The sequence below is a fragment of the Solanum tuberosum genome, unplaced genomic scaffold (assembly GCF_000226075.1).
Source record: "Solanum tuberosum cultivar DM 1-3 516 R44 unplaced genomic scaffold, SolTub_3.0 scf00017, whole genome shotgun sequence".
NCBI lineage: Eukaryota > Viridiplantae > Streptophyta > Magnoliopsida > Solanales > Solanaceae > Solanum > Solanum tuberosum.
In genome coordinates this window covers 1,008,126-1,023,243 of record NW_006238943.1, presented here as the reverse complement: position 1 = coordinate 1,023,243, position 15,118 = coordinate 1,008,126, and the positions used below count along the sequence as shown (strand labels likewise).

Sequence of the window (15,118 nt, the reverse complement as noted above, 5' to 3'; positions counted from 1 at the left end):
GATCCAGTATTACTATAGGATTTAGGGACATTTACAAAGAATGTTAAATGCTACAAAAAATATATTTTTAGTGGCAATTAAGTTATTGCCTTTAATTAATTATTGATAAAGATAATTTTTAATGTAGCGTAACAATTAATACAAGCTTATATAGTGCGATCAAAGGTAAAATAATATTAGACCTCAAACTATCGTTACCTTATGTTCGAAAATTGGTTGGCTATATGAAATCCCTTTATTATACTCGTCGTTCTCAAATCTCAATCCTTACTCCTTTGAGATAATAATTTGTCTTCCTAGTCTCAAATTTTATTTCGAGAATAGTTACTTGTTACCAGAGGCGGAACCATGATGTACACAACTTCGTTTTGGTTCAATTTTTTAATTATATCATGAGCTTCGATTTTTTATTTTTAAGAAAACAGTTTTATTTGGGTAAAATTTAAGTAATTATGTAGAATTTAATATCTTGAAGCAGCCTAGATTTTTTTTTTTCACTGATGGGTCAATCAGAATAGTCTGAGTCAAAGTCATGATCGATAAACTCTTGTTTTAATTATTTTTGTTTCTGAACTTGATTTCATATTAATTGTTAAATCGTGAAAAAATTCTGCTATACAAATAGTTTGGGGCGCAAATTCTTTTTAAAAAGTGATTATTGCGTCGATCATGATAAAGTAATAAATATTCTTTTCTTCTTAATTAGTGATCTCAAAGTTCGAGTCTACCCCTGTTTGTACAGTCGGCTCCAAATTTTCTGAAGCAAAATCAAAATATAATCAAATCCTAATATAAACACTAAACATCAAATTAAAAAGATACATAAATAAATAAATATTATTAATAATAATAATAGACGTGTTTGCAAAGCTCTAAACCATCCACACTTGCTGATGGATGTATTTTAAACTTGTAAATAGCTGTATCCACATCTTAATTGCCAATCACTTTTTGATAAATACTACTCCTTTCTTTCGTTTCAATTTGTTTATTTCGATTACTATTCAGACTGTCAAAATATATTCTCCTTGATTTTAATTTTTTAAATACTTTCTAAATATTTAAAATTCTTAATTATATATAGTGACTTAGCTTATAGAACTTCTTATGTAATTTTTAGGGAAAATTTCATTTTAAAAAATTAAAGATTTTATGTCGAATTCATACTAAATATTAGTTAATTAGTTAGACCTTCATTCTCCTAATCAAGCCAAGCAAACTGAAACAGAGTGAGTACTTACAAATTATTACTAAAGTTACTATACAACAACAAGAAGAACAACATACATGCATCGCATAATTTCATGAGTATGGAATCTGAAAATGATAAAATGTACATAGATCTTACCTTTGTTTTAGGAGGATAGAATAATTATTTTCTATAAATTTTTTGACTTAAAAATGGAGTATCTGAAGCATAGTTATAAGAAAATATGACAATAAATACCAAAAAAACAAAGTAAATAAAGAAACATACACGATTTCTCACTAAAGCCGCATCACATATCGATTATAATTACAATTCAAATAATAGAGCTCTTATATCCATTTAAAGGTCATTTCTCAAATATTATTTTCCAAGGTCAAAGGTATGTGTACTTGCAAATTGTACGTTGATTTTGTCCTTGTAGAGTAGGTAGAAAAAGACTTGTGATTAGGACCTTTTTTAAAATTTTATTTTGTATACCTTATATTAAAATGAAGAATATGACACTTGATTTTAACAATCATATATTGCATAAATTAAATAGAGGTGGAGTCAGGATTTCAACTTTTATGAGTTTGAAATTTTTAATATTTGTATATATTTAATAATTTTGTTGATACAAAAATATATTGTTTGAGTAAAAGCTACTGAATTCGATCGAATTCGTATCGGGACTTCTAGCTCCGCCCTTATCATCATAAATCAGTTAACAAGGTCAACTCATGATGATCGGTAAACTTTAGCTTGTTTAGATAAAATTAATTGGTAATTAGTTGAACCAATCTGATAAATCACTCATCATAACTATTGATTAACATTAATTAATTACTTATGTTATAGCGGCAAGTGATGTTTTAAATAAAATTCTAATGTTGCTGATGAAGGAAAAAGGAAGGGAAAAAAAAATGAAGAAGAACCCATCGTGTAGGCATATTAGGATAGATATGATTAGGAGCGAAGCTATATTGGGCTAGGTCGAAGTGAATTTCGTAGTGGACAAGATGAGGGAAACGAGACTGAGATGATTCAGACATGTGAAGAAGAGGTGCTATGAATGCATGAATAATGAGGTGTGAGAGGTTGGATGTAGTAAGAGCTAGAGTGGTAGAGGTAGACCAAAAAAAGGGGGAGGGAGGAGGAAATAGACAAGACATGAAATAACTTCAGGTTACGGAAGCCATAATCTTAGATAGAAATGTACGAATGTCAAGGATCAACGTAGATGGTTAGTTGATAGCTAAGTGTTGTCGCACTTTATGTGGGAGAGCGCCCCTCTCCTCTTCCCCCTCATTAAACCATTATTTAATTAGTAATCACATAGTTGCGGACTATCATTATTTTTTTAATAGCTTAAACTTTAAGATGAAATGATCACATATTTAAATATGACACCATAGTAGACAAATATCATATTTTTTAAAAACTTGGTAGTTCATATATGAGGTGCATGCAATGAAAAACATAATTAAGTAAATTTAGGTAATAAATCACATTTTTAACTACGGTTAAATAATACGCTCTCTATCCTAATTTATATGATACTCTTTCCCTTTTTATTATCTAAAAAGGAATGTCACCTTTCCATAATTAAAAAAAGAAAAATCATATTTACCCTTTAATAAAATGATTATACTAACAACTTAAATATCTCAAGTTTGTTTTGGATCCTAAATTTCAAAATATGTCTTGTGTTTTCTGAAACTTTGTGTTATGTCAAACGATACAAGGCTGATACGCCCCAAGTTTTCTTTCAATTCAAAAGGAGAAGGCCATAGATATAAAACATATCTATTTATCAATTAGGATTAAACAAAACCATAATAATTAACAATTAAATACAACTATTTTATATAGTGGACATTCTTTAAGATTCCTTATAATTAGGATCCTTTGGGATATACTATAAGGTTATATTAACCATTTGGAATCTCCATTGGTTAACTTAAACCCCTAAATTGTCAACTCTTTTTTACCTATATAAACACCACCTAAATCAATTTCACAAAATTAAAACACATCCTTAATCACCTTTCTTGTTTAATTACCATTTTAATCACTTTTTTTTTGTCTAAAATGGGTGATATTGAAGGATCAGCAGGAAGTTCTATGCATGGTGTTACACCAAATGTACCAACTGATACAAATGTCAATTTCAAAGTTCCTGTTGATTCTGAACATAAGGCTAAAGTTTTTAAATTTTATTCGTTTTCGAAGCCTCATGGCCTAACGTTTCAACTCTCATGGATTTCATTTTTCACTTGTTTCGTATCGACTTTTGCTGCAGCCCCTTTAGTCCCTATTATTAGGGACAATCTTAATTTAACTAAATGGATGTTGGTAATGCTGGAGTTGCCTCTGTTTCGGGTAGTATCTTGTCTAGGCTTGCTATGGGTGCGATATGTGACATGTTAGGTCCTAGATATGGTTGCGCGTTTCTCATAATGTTATCTGCCCCTGCTGTTTTTTGTATGTCTTTTGTGTCATCGGCTGGAGGGTACGTTGCTGTGAGGTTTATGATTGGGTTTTCACTAGCAACGTTTGTGTCATGTCAGTATTGGATGAGTACGATGTTTAATAGTCAAATTATTGGACTTGTTAATGGGACAGCTGCTGGATGGGGGAATATGGGTGGTGGTGCTACTCAACTTATTATGCCTCTTCTCTACGATATAATACGTAGAGCAGGGGCAACCCCGTTTACTGCTTGGAGAATTGCATTTTTTATTCCTGGATGGCTTCATGTTATTATGGGAATTTTAGTGTTAACTCTTGGACAAGATTTACCTGATGGTAACCTTGCTTCTTTACAGAAACAAGGCAACGTTTCTAAAGATAAATTCTCAAAGGTCAGTGACATCGTCATATCAAAATTCAAAAATATCTTTAACATCTACGTTTACCTAACATTTGTTATCTGCATTTTTTCATAGATATTATGGTATGCTGCAACAAATTACAGGACATGGATCTTTGTTCTGCTCTATGGATACTCGATGGGAGTTGAATTAACTACAGATAACGTGATTGCTGAGTATTTCTTCGATAGGTTTGATTTGTTTCCCTATACTTAACGTTATACGAACATCAATAGTAAGAATATTGAATCAATTTTTCTGAATTTTTTTGTGTAGATTTGATTTGAAGCTTCATACAGCTGGAATCATCGCTGCAACGTTTGGTATGGCTAACTTATTAGCGCGACCATTTGGAGGATGGTCATCAGATTTTGCAGCAAAACATTTCGGAATGAGAGGCAGATTATGGAATTTATGGATTTTACAAACAATTGGTGGTGTGTTCTGTTTACTTCTTGGAAGGGCTGATACACTTCCTCTGGCTATTACTTGGATGATCATATTTTCCATAGGTGCACAAGCAGCATGTGGTGCAACGTTTGGAATTATTCCCTTTATTTCGCGAAGATCATTAGGTATATTATCCGGTATGACAGGAGCTGGAGGGAATTTTGGTTCGGGATTGACACAACTACTGTTTTTCACGAGCACAAAGTTCTCGACAGGAACAGGACTAACGTACATGGGGATGATGATCATCGCGTGTACACTTCCAGTATCTTTAGTTCATTTTCCACAATGGGGTAGTATGTTTTTGCCTCCTACTAAAGATCCTATTAAGGGTACTGAAGAATATTATTTTGGTTCTGAGTATACTGAGGCTGAGAAACAAAAGGGGATGCACCATAACAGCATCAAATTCGCAGAAAACAGCCGGACAGAGCGTGGGAAGAAGCGTGTGGGTTCAGCATCTACTCCGCCTAATGTAACACCAAATCGCGTGTGATGGGAAAGATAAAATACTTGCTCGCACTTCATGTTTGTACAACATAAATAACATGTGATCTATGTATGCCTTTTAGTTTGAATGAGGTTTCATTACCTAAGTACTGTGATGTCTTTCTTTTCGGGGAGTGTAAACTTTCTTTTGTCGATGAACGTTCGATTCCCATTTTGTAATCCCTTCCCCACACCCCCCAAATTTTTAAAAAAAAGTGTGATTCCCTATAATATGTACTTTTGCTTTATTTTGTGAGGCTTAAGATTAATAGTTGATTTTGTGTAAACATCCGTCATTATTTGTATAATACCTATCGCAATTACCCTATAAACAAATATGCTTAACCTAGCTATTTGTATACGATTTATGAAAAAATCATAATAAATTACCATGTTTTTATATTGACAAGCAAAATATACAAGTGGAGTTCTAAAAAATTCCTAAATGTATAAATATAGAATTTGTATATACTTACCCTATTTGTATATTCGCAAGCAAAATCTATATACAACAAATAGAAATATACAAACCGCAGCCTACATAGCAAATAGAACTATGGCTATGGAGCACAATTATCGAAACTATAGCTATACAGCCTTATTATGTCTATTATGTTCGCTATTTCTAAAATTTTCTCCACTTTTATTCTTCAAACATGTTCTGGACTAGTAGAGTAAGTTGAAGTGGCTATGGATGTAACAATCTGTTTTTTCCCACGTTCTGAGTGGCTATTTTCTGCAAACTTAAACTTGCATGATGTAGCTTTTTTTGTTTTTCATTTTCTGACCATTCTGATCCATAATAATTCTTTTCATTGTATTTTCTATTATTCGACGCTGGAAAAAATATACTCCCCGTAAATGATAATAACCTAAAATTCAAAAAATAAATAAATAAAAATGTTATTTTTTAGTTAGTTAATTGTAAGTAGATAATATATAGTAAAAGTATTCTTATATAGTTATAAAGTTTCTTCACGATCCATAAGTTTTGATGAACGTATTTACAGTCTTGTAAAATATATATAACTTGAACGTAAGATTTATGTCCCCGGCCCTCTTCTATCTCTTGCATATTTTTTGGATGAACAAGATAGGTATCAAGTTGTTTACATCCGATGTTTAGACTAATCTAATAGAAAAATTATAAAAAAAATTATCTCTATCCGATATTTAGACTAATCTAATAAAAAATATGACACATGTCTTCGTGTACTCTATTATGACTAAAAAATAATCAATTTAATACATACGTTATATTTCCACCTTAATCTATAAACTTAACCATGATAATTAGTATAGTTTGATAAAAATATCGGGAAAATAACTTTGTTTGGTTTAAGAATATTCATGTTTCAAGCACTTATATAAGACTTTCCCATTATTTAGTACAACATATTGTTTTATACGTTAATGGCAATGCAAGTTGTTCTGATTAATTAGGTTTGAAACTTCATTATGAGTTGGATTATTCATGAAGTAATTAATCTAATTAAATAATTAATAGGTTATCAAAAGAACATGGTTGATAAGTTGACCAAAGAATTCTTTATTTATTGCGTGCCATCAATGGTGCATTTAAAAAAAAATAAGGGTCAATTAATCACTTGAAAAATCTGTTTTAATTGTCAAGTTGCAAAAATTTATGAGTGTATTATATTATATGTTAAAAATATTTTGAATAAAATAACGTCATATAATATGAATCGGAGGGAGTACATGGACATCTCATTTGGTGTAACAATCAAATGGTTAATTTCATGAATACTAACTCAATTATTTTTTACATTAAAATTATTAAATTATTTTTTATAGTGAAAAAATTACTCAACTTTATCAGAGGACTATGGAAGTCTATAATTTGTATGATACATAAGCAATCACGAATCTAGAGCATAATCTATGTGTTAGAATGAAGTAGCGTGTTCATGTCTTATGGGCAGAGACAAACCTTCGAAATCAAAAGTCAAAGCAATTGTTAACTTGACCCCATGGGGTGACTAGCTAGTTCACCTTTGGGTTGTAATGGAGGTAATAAGACTCTAGTCGCCCTTTTTTTTTTATATCTCATAAATAACACAATTCAAATATACTGAATAACTCTATTAAAAAGGAAAAATACAAGCCTAGGGAGCAAGCGAGGTCATGTTCCATAAGCACCTCCAAGGTCATTTTTGTAATTCACCAATGTGCCTAAATTTAAGTACACATACATTTGATGAAAGGTTTAACAAACTAATTTGTCTATTAACGAATCTTATTACAAAAATTAACTGTTATTAGAGAAATTTGATGGTGAAACACATATATGGGGTCGTTTGGTTTGAAAATGAGTTATGATGGGATAAGTTATGTTGGAATTAGTTATGATGGAATAAGTTGTGTTGGGATTATTTTTTATTGAGTGTTTGGTTTGTTGTATTCAAAATAATAAATTTTAAGAACAATTTATTTGTTTACAAAATTGCCCTTCATTAATGTAAAAAGTGATATATAACAAAAGGGTTGAAAGAGACATTTTTGTCTTTTACCTATTTTATCCCGGGATAAGTTATTCCGGGATTACTATACCACCCTAGGTTAGGAATAACTTATCCCGGTACTAATTATTAATCCCGGGATAAGTTATCCCGAACTTGCCAACCAAACAACAAAATAAGCGGTACTATAATTTAATCCCGGGACTATTTGGTATTATCCCTCACACCAAACGACCCCATAGAGTATTAAGGAAATTTGGCATATTCTAAGGAATAAAGTATCAAAAGATATATAATTAATAAAAAAATTATAATATTTGGATATTCACTTTAATTGAGGTACGGCCATACACCGTTCCGTACCATTTCAATTTTAGTAACGTAATGACAACAAATTATGTGTGGATTACTCTTTGGTTATACGTCTAGTTGGGTGTACAATTTTGACTAATCAAAATCAATGTTTATCCCAATGAACATATAATATTTTTATCATAATATGAAAATTGACTTAAAAACTCAATTATAATTATAAAATATTATCATAAAGTAATATATAAATGCATTTTTTAACTTGACTTCAGCTGATGCCGGATAGTTATGTCTAATTTTGATTGTGCATTAGTAAACACTTAAATTTACATAAAATTGAATAAGTAGTCACACATGTCCCTATATAATAATTTACGTGAGATACACTTGAACTGATTTATAATTGTCATGTAGGACACATATTATGCCATATATAAAACGTGTGTGTTTACTTATTTAATTTTATATAAGTTTAAGTATCTATTTGTATATAGACTTAAATCAGGTTAAGAATATTATGAATGATTGTTATAAAAAGATTTAACTGTACCGCAAATGACCCTCCACCGAAAGCATTTTATCGTCATGGATTTTACCAAACACTTGCATTTAGTAGCCTAATATGACAACGAATTAAAGAAATAATTTTTGTATTATAATTTATAGCCTTCTGCTTTCTTGCTAGTTTGCATGTGAGTTTCATAATTAGTTACAGGATGCTAAGTCAAAGAAAACTACAACTAGGTTTAAAATATTTTGGAAGAAGAAATTAAATTAATGTAAGTACGGATGATAACTCCATAATGCTATCGCAGTTCATAATACGTGTATTATAATTTATATATCCTATGATTAAAAAACAAATGAAATTGAACTCCACTTGCATATTTCTTTTAAGTTGAAAAAGTAGTAGTAGTAGTAGACGTAGTTGCTTCCTTGAACTAGACGTGTAGTTGTCTTAGTTTTAAGGGCGCGGGTGATTTACAAAAATGACCTTAGAGGTACGCGTATAGTTTTGAACATGACCTTGTTTGCTCCATGGGCTCGTGCTTTTTAAAAAATAAATAAAGTTATTCAGTATATTTGAATCATATCGTATTTATGAGATAAAAAAAAAGGCGGGACTAGAGCCTTATTACCTCCGTTACAACAAAAACATAAACTAGCTAGTCAGCCTTGAGGTCAAGTTAATAATTGCTTTAACAATTGCTCCATTGAGGAGGTGCAAGGGGTTGGGTATGATGAGAGGTATATGTAGATCGAAGAAGTCTTGAGGAGAGTTGATTAGACACTGAGAATATGACCCCTAGATAGGAAGATACCAAGATCGAGGATTATGGTACGTAGAAGCTAGGTTAGTAGGTAGTTGAGTGTTGTCTAGTTCCCTCATTATAGTATTGTTGTTATTACTCTCCTACTATCTTATTCCTCAATGCTTATAGTATTACCCTATTATTTTCTTTGCTTCAGTTATCGTATTATTTGTTTGTTGCAACTGTTCTCTTCTTCAATATTAATGTTTCTAAGACTTCTTCACTACTGTATTCGTTTTACAAACTTGATTTTTGATACGCGTTACTTCACTTACTTGAGCCAAAGATCTATCTTTCTTCATAAAATAGGGATTGAACTGCGTACATACGACCTTCCTTAGCGGATATATTATTGTTGTTGTTCATCTTGTGAATTGTGTATAGAATTCACATGTGCTCTCTTGTATATTGAGTTTTTTTTTTTAAAATAATAGTTTATAAAAATATCATGCTAGTAAACGCATTGAGATCTGCATTTTAAACAACCAAGCAAACCAACTAGAAATTTAATTTTTAAAAACCTTGCTTTGTCGTATTAGACTACAAAATGGCGTACCAAATTTAAATAGCAAAAGTCCAATTTCATGATCCCACACAAATATTTTTAGTGACTTATCAATTGGTCAATTTCTAACATCTATCCTCTTATCCACCACTAATTTAAAACTTAAAACGTTTAAATTTTGAAATATTGTTGGGTTCCACATTTAAAAAAAATTGTATTACTTTATGCTCATCTCGAATATCTATTACCTCTTATCGATAAGGTAATCGTGTAACTTTATCCACTAAAAGGTTGTTTGGTTGCTGAAGTTATGCATATTGATATTATAGTAATACAAATACTAGTTATACAGATTTTAATTATTCATGTATTAGTTATTTCATCTTCTGTCTTATAGAAAATAATATGACATAAATTGACTCATAACTTATACTCCATCCGTCCCATTTATGTGAGGTAGTTTTACTCGGCACAAAGTTTTAAGAAAGAAAGGAAGACTTTTAAAGCTTATGGTCCGAAATGAATGATAGAAATTTGTGTGGCGGTAAATCATTTCATTAAGGGTAAAATAGATATTTTATAGTTAAATTGTTACTTAATATAGAAATATGTCATTCTTTTTGGAACTGACTAAAAAGAAAAGTAAGTCACATAAATTGGGACAAAGAGAGTATATGCTTTAGTTATGAGATATTGTAAACTAGATAAACAAATATCGTATACTTGATAGTAGAATTTGTATTCATAATAACTAAAATTATTAAACATGATACTTATTAGTTATAAAAAACATGACTAATTTTTTACTTCTTAATACTAGTAACCAAACTACCCCTAAAGTTTGATAGAAGGAAAGAAGTTACATAAGTTTTGTCTATTTTTGCTTCATTTTGGGGCAAAGATATAAGGTACAAAAGAAATAAACAAGGCAGCAAAGCACATGGTTGATAAGTTGACTAAAATTTAAAGGAGAACTTTAGATGTTATTAAAATGAATAAATAAAGAAAGAGATGACACAGAAATCTTAGCCACCCCACTTCACGTTCGACAAGAAAATAGGAACTTTTAAGTTTTTAGTTATTAACTCAACAATAGAGTGTCACCTTGACATAGTCATCAGAACAAACTCGATTATCTTTATGTAATCAATATGAATTTTTTAGTAGGATCTGTTCCTTATTGTCGTTCAATGAGACGGGGACAAGAGACCCATGGAATTAATGTGAGGGGTCGAACTTCAGAGAATTGACGTGAGTGTATTTGAGATTGCTATTTTTAATTTGACCTTAGAACATTCAAAATTATCATTGAAATTTGACTAACATCTCTGGATCGAATTTGCGTTATAGAAAATTTACTACTACGTGATTCTTACACTCCACCAAAAGATGAGCATGTTATTTTCGAGAATATTCAAAATGAATAAATTTTTACCATTCTATCATACGTAACACTCGGTGGATTTATAAGTTGAATAGATAAGTTACGTCTTCCTTGATCGGTAAGTGGACATGAGTGAAGCTTGCATTGAATTCCTAAATATTATAACTTATAAGTAGACTGCACTTATATTAGTAAGTACTTTCTTTATTTTCTTTTATTTATTTTACCAAAAAAACATACCATGTGATGCCAATGTGTACAATACGTGTGATATTTACAATGTCAACTCCCTAAAAAAAATATTTAAAAAATTCCCTAAAACTCCTATAAATACCATACACTTAACATTTCCAAATAATCACAGCACACTATCAAACATCAACCTTTGTGCTTATTACACCCTCTTTAAGCCTTCAATTTTTGCTTTTTTAACCAAAATGGCTAGTTTTGAAAGTCCTCTAGGCAGAGAACAAGCATTTGCATTTTCTGTCACTTCACAAAATGTTTGCAATAATAGCCAATCCAATAAATTTGATTTGCCAGTTGACTCAGAACACAAGGCAAAATCAATCAAAATCTTTTCATTTGCACAACCCCACATGAGATCTTTCCACTTAGCTTGGATTTCATTTTTCACTTGTTTTATTTCAACTTTTGCTGCTGCCCCTTTAGTTCCAATTATTAGGGACAATCTTAATTTAACGCGTGCAGATATTGGTAATGCAGGGGTTGCATCAGTTTCCGGTAGTATTTTTTCTAGACTAGTCATGGGTGCACTATGTGACTTGATTGGACCAAGATATGGTTGTGCATTTCTCAATCTTTTAACTGCCCCTATTGTTTTCTCTGTTGCATTTATCTCAAATGCTGAGGGATACATAGCTATGAGATTCTTAGTTGGATTTTCTTTAGCCACATTCGTGTCATGTCAATACTGGACAAGTGTTATGTTCAATAGTCAGATTATTGGACTCGTTAATGGTGTGGCAGGGGGGTGGGGTGACATGGGAGGTGGTGTTACACAACTCCTCATGCCTTTTCTTTTTCATATAATTAAATTAACCGGGGCTACTCCGTTCACTGCCTGGCGTATCGCCTTTTTTATTCCCGGATGGTTACATATTATTATTGGACTTATGGTCTTAATACTTGGTCAAGATTTACCTGATGGAAACCTTAGTGCTCTTCAAAAAAAGGGTGATGTAACTAAAGATCAATTTTCAAAGGTTAGATTCCCCCCCTGTATACACGTACAAATAAATGTAATCGTTATATATTACTAACACGTTAGAAACATATATGGACTAATTTTTCGTTTTTTATTTTTTATGTCTAGGTTCTTCGAAATGCAGTGACAAATTATAGGACATGGGTATTTTTCCTCTTATATGGATTTTCCATGGGGGTTGAGCTTTGCATCAACAATGTCATAGCAGAGTATTTTTACGACAAGTAAGCTTTTTTAATCTAACGCGTTGTTTCAATTTATTGTACGTAGAATTTACTTATATACACTATTAGTATACAATGTATACATATATACACTATTAATATACAATGTATACATATATATACACTATTAGTATACAATTTATTGCTCTGTCATTATCTTATAAGTGATCTGATAGTATTGATCGTACGTTGACAGGTTCAATTTGAAGCTACACACCGCGGGAATGATAGCTGCAACATTTGGGATGGCGAATTTTGTGGCTCGTCCTTTTGGGGGCTATGCATCGGATTTAGCAGCGCGAAAATTCGGGATGAGAGGAAGGTTATGGGTCTTATGGATAGTCCAAACAACAGGTGGAGCCTTTTGTATTTGGTTGGGCCGGGCTGAATCACTACCCATCGCCATAGTTTCAATGATCCTCTTTTCAATCGGGGCCCAAGCCGCATGTGGTGCAACATATGGGATTATTCCTTTCGTATCGCGGAGATCATTGGGCCTAATTTCTGGGCTCACGGGTGCTGGAGGCAATTTTGGGGGTGGATTAACGCAATTATTATTTTTTTCAACTACGCGATTTTCTACTGGTATGGGGCTAACGTGGATGGGTTTAATGGCGATAGCGTGTACCTTACCCGTGGCATTTATACATTTTCCGCAATGGGGAAGTATGTTTTTTCCCGCATCGAACGATGGAAAATATAATGAAGAAAATTATTATGAATCAGAATGGACAGAAAATGAAAAACAAAAAGGGCTACATCTTGCAAGTGTTAAGTTTGCAGAAAATAGCCGTTCTGAACGTGGGAAAAAACAAATTGTTACATTTATAGACACTTCAACTCACTCTAGTAGTCCAGACCATGTTTGAATTATTAGACAATAGTGGCTAAATAATAAATAAATGTATTTTATAATGTTTAATTAGTGGAGTGTGATTGGTTGTTTTAATTCATAAATACAACCATGAATCCCATATACATTATTGTTTGTTTTTGTGTTTTTTTTTTTTTCATGTAATGATGTAATTTTTTTTTTTTTGTGTGTGTTGTAAATATAATTGATGAGCAATAATATTTCCCTTTTAGTATATGACTCATTTGGTTGACAGACTTTGATTGACCTGTACTAAAATAATGCTTCATAAGTTCGTATCCACATTAGGCTTGCCTTTGATGAGCTTCCCAGCAAGGTTTTGAGAAGTAATTTTGAAAAATAAGTATTTTTGAGAGAAGCGTACAATTTGTGTTTCATTAATCAATTTACAGATATATAGAACTTTAGAATAAAAATATATGTATTTTCTAAACATAGATAAGAGTAACTAAAGACAAAAGGAGCCTCTAAACTAAGCAACCCCTCAAAATATTATTTAAACTAATTATTATTCACTACATAGCGATCGATCCCCACTTTATTATTCAACAATTAAACAATTCTTGCATTATAATTCCTACATAACTCTTGTACCCCAGGGATACAATAACAACAATGACATATTTTGCAGTTTATAAGTATAAACTGAGGTCTGAGGAGAGTATATTAGAGTCTACGCCGATCTTACGCTTATTGTATGCAGAGTTATATATATACAATATTAGAAAGTATAGCTTCTAGTTTTTGGGGAGTCAGCAATTTTGAGAGTTTTTTCATTGAGTTTTTGGGCCTTCTTACTCCTTATCTCCACTCTCATACTTTCACTTTTCTCAATCTTATCATAAGGTTCTTTCTTGATTTTTGTGGATGATCCTTGCAATTTCATCTTCAACCTTACCATTAAGCTCTCTAACCCCATCATCATGTAAAACACTAAAAAAAAAACAGAAATTAGCGTTGACGAATTCTTTTTGTAGCTAAACAACAAAATCTTTCGTCAAACGGATCTTTTATCTACGAGTGATTCAACAACGAAGCTCGCTAATTAAAGTTTTTTTTTTTTGTGGTGAAATAAATACAACTATAAGTTTATATAAAGAAAAGAAAGGAGAAGCTAAGATATATATGTTTGATAGATGATAGTAGGTAGGGAATATATATATATATATATATATATATATAGAAGGAGAAACTAATTCCATATAATTATATATGCTTTATAGTACTAAAAGTTTAATAATGAATATTTGACTTTTGACAATTACAAAGTAGACAAGATAGAGATAGAGATAGAGCAACATCTAATTAAGATCGTTGGTTTGAAAAAAAAACCCTATAAGATCATGGGAATCGAAATTCGTCAATCCTAATTTATGTGAAGATATTTGATGAATACATATCAGAGTTATAATCTAAAATAAGTCATAAAATTTTTTGTGACTATAGAAATCATCTCATTAAAAGTAAAAAAAAAAGAACATCCAAAGTTGAATTATTCCTTAATATATAAAAATGTCTTTCTTTTGTGCGATTGATGAGTACAAAGAAAAGAATATCAGACAAATATACTATAATTTTTTTTAAAATTTTTATGGAGTTAGACCTGTTATAGAAGTTAATTTATTTAAATTATGAATGAAAGTATGGTATAATTAATCTAGGGATAAGGGTCTGAAAAATACATCAACTTTGGTCGAATTTACTGTTGCGATACTAAACTTTCATAAGGACCTATTACCTCCCTAGACTATTTAATACCGTATTTTAAACATATATATTTGCCCACGTGAACATAAA

At 31.2% G+C, this 15,118-nt stretch overlaps 1 protein-coding gene and 1 pseudogene across 1 annotated transcript; both read left to right on the top strand.

Moving 5' to 3' along the window:
- The first annotated feature begins 3,199 nt into the window (after nucleotides 1–3,199).
- LOC102597357 (high affinity nitrate transporter 2.4-like) lies at nucleotides 3,200–5,249 on the top strand (annotated as a pseudogene).
- Nucleotides 5,250–11,378: 6,129 nt separating this feature from the next.
- LOC102581584 (high affinity nitrate transporter 2.4-like) lies at nucleotides 11,379–13,375 on the top strand. Its single transcript, XM_006340350.2, has 3 exons — nucleotides 11,379–12,221; nucleotides 12,332–12,447; nucleotides 12,644–13,375. Exons 1-3 carry the CDS (start codon nucleotides 11,433–11,435, stop codon nucleotides 13,314–13,316), a joined length of 1,578 nt encoding a protein of 525 aa, XP_006340412.1. The 5' UTR covers nucleotides 11,379–11,432; the 3' UTR covers nucleotides 13,317–13,375.
- Nucleotides 13,376–15,118: the final 1,743 nt, after the last annotated feature.

Coding starts and splice junctions, on each gene's coding strand:
- LOC102581584 (XM_006340350.2), top strand. CDS start 11,433: ATGGCTAGTTTTGAAAGTCCTCTAGGCAGAGAACAAGCATTTGCATTT. Junction 12,222..12,331: donor CTAAAGATCAATTTTCAAAG/GTTAGATTCCCC, acceptor TTTTATGTCTAG/GTTCTTCGAAATGCAGTGAC. Junction 12,448..12,643: donor GCAGAGTATTTTTACGACAA/GTAAGCTTTTTT, acceptor GTACGTTGACAG/GTTCAATTTGAAGCTACACA.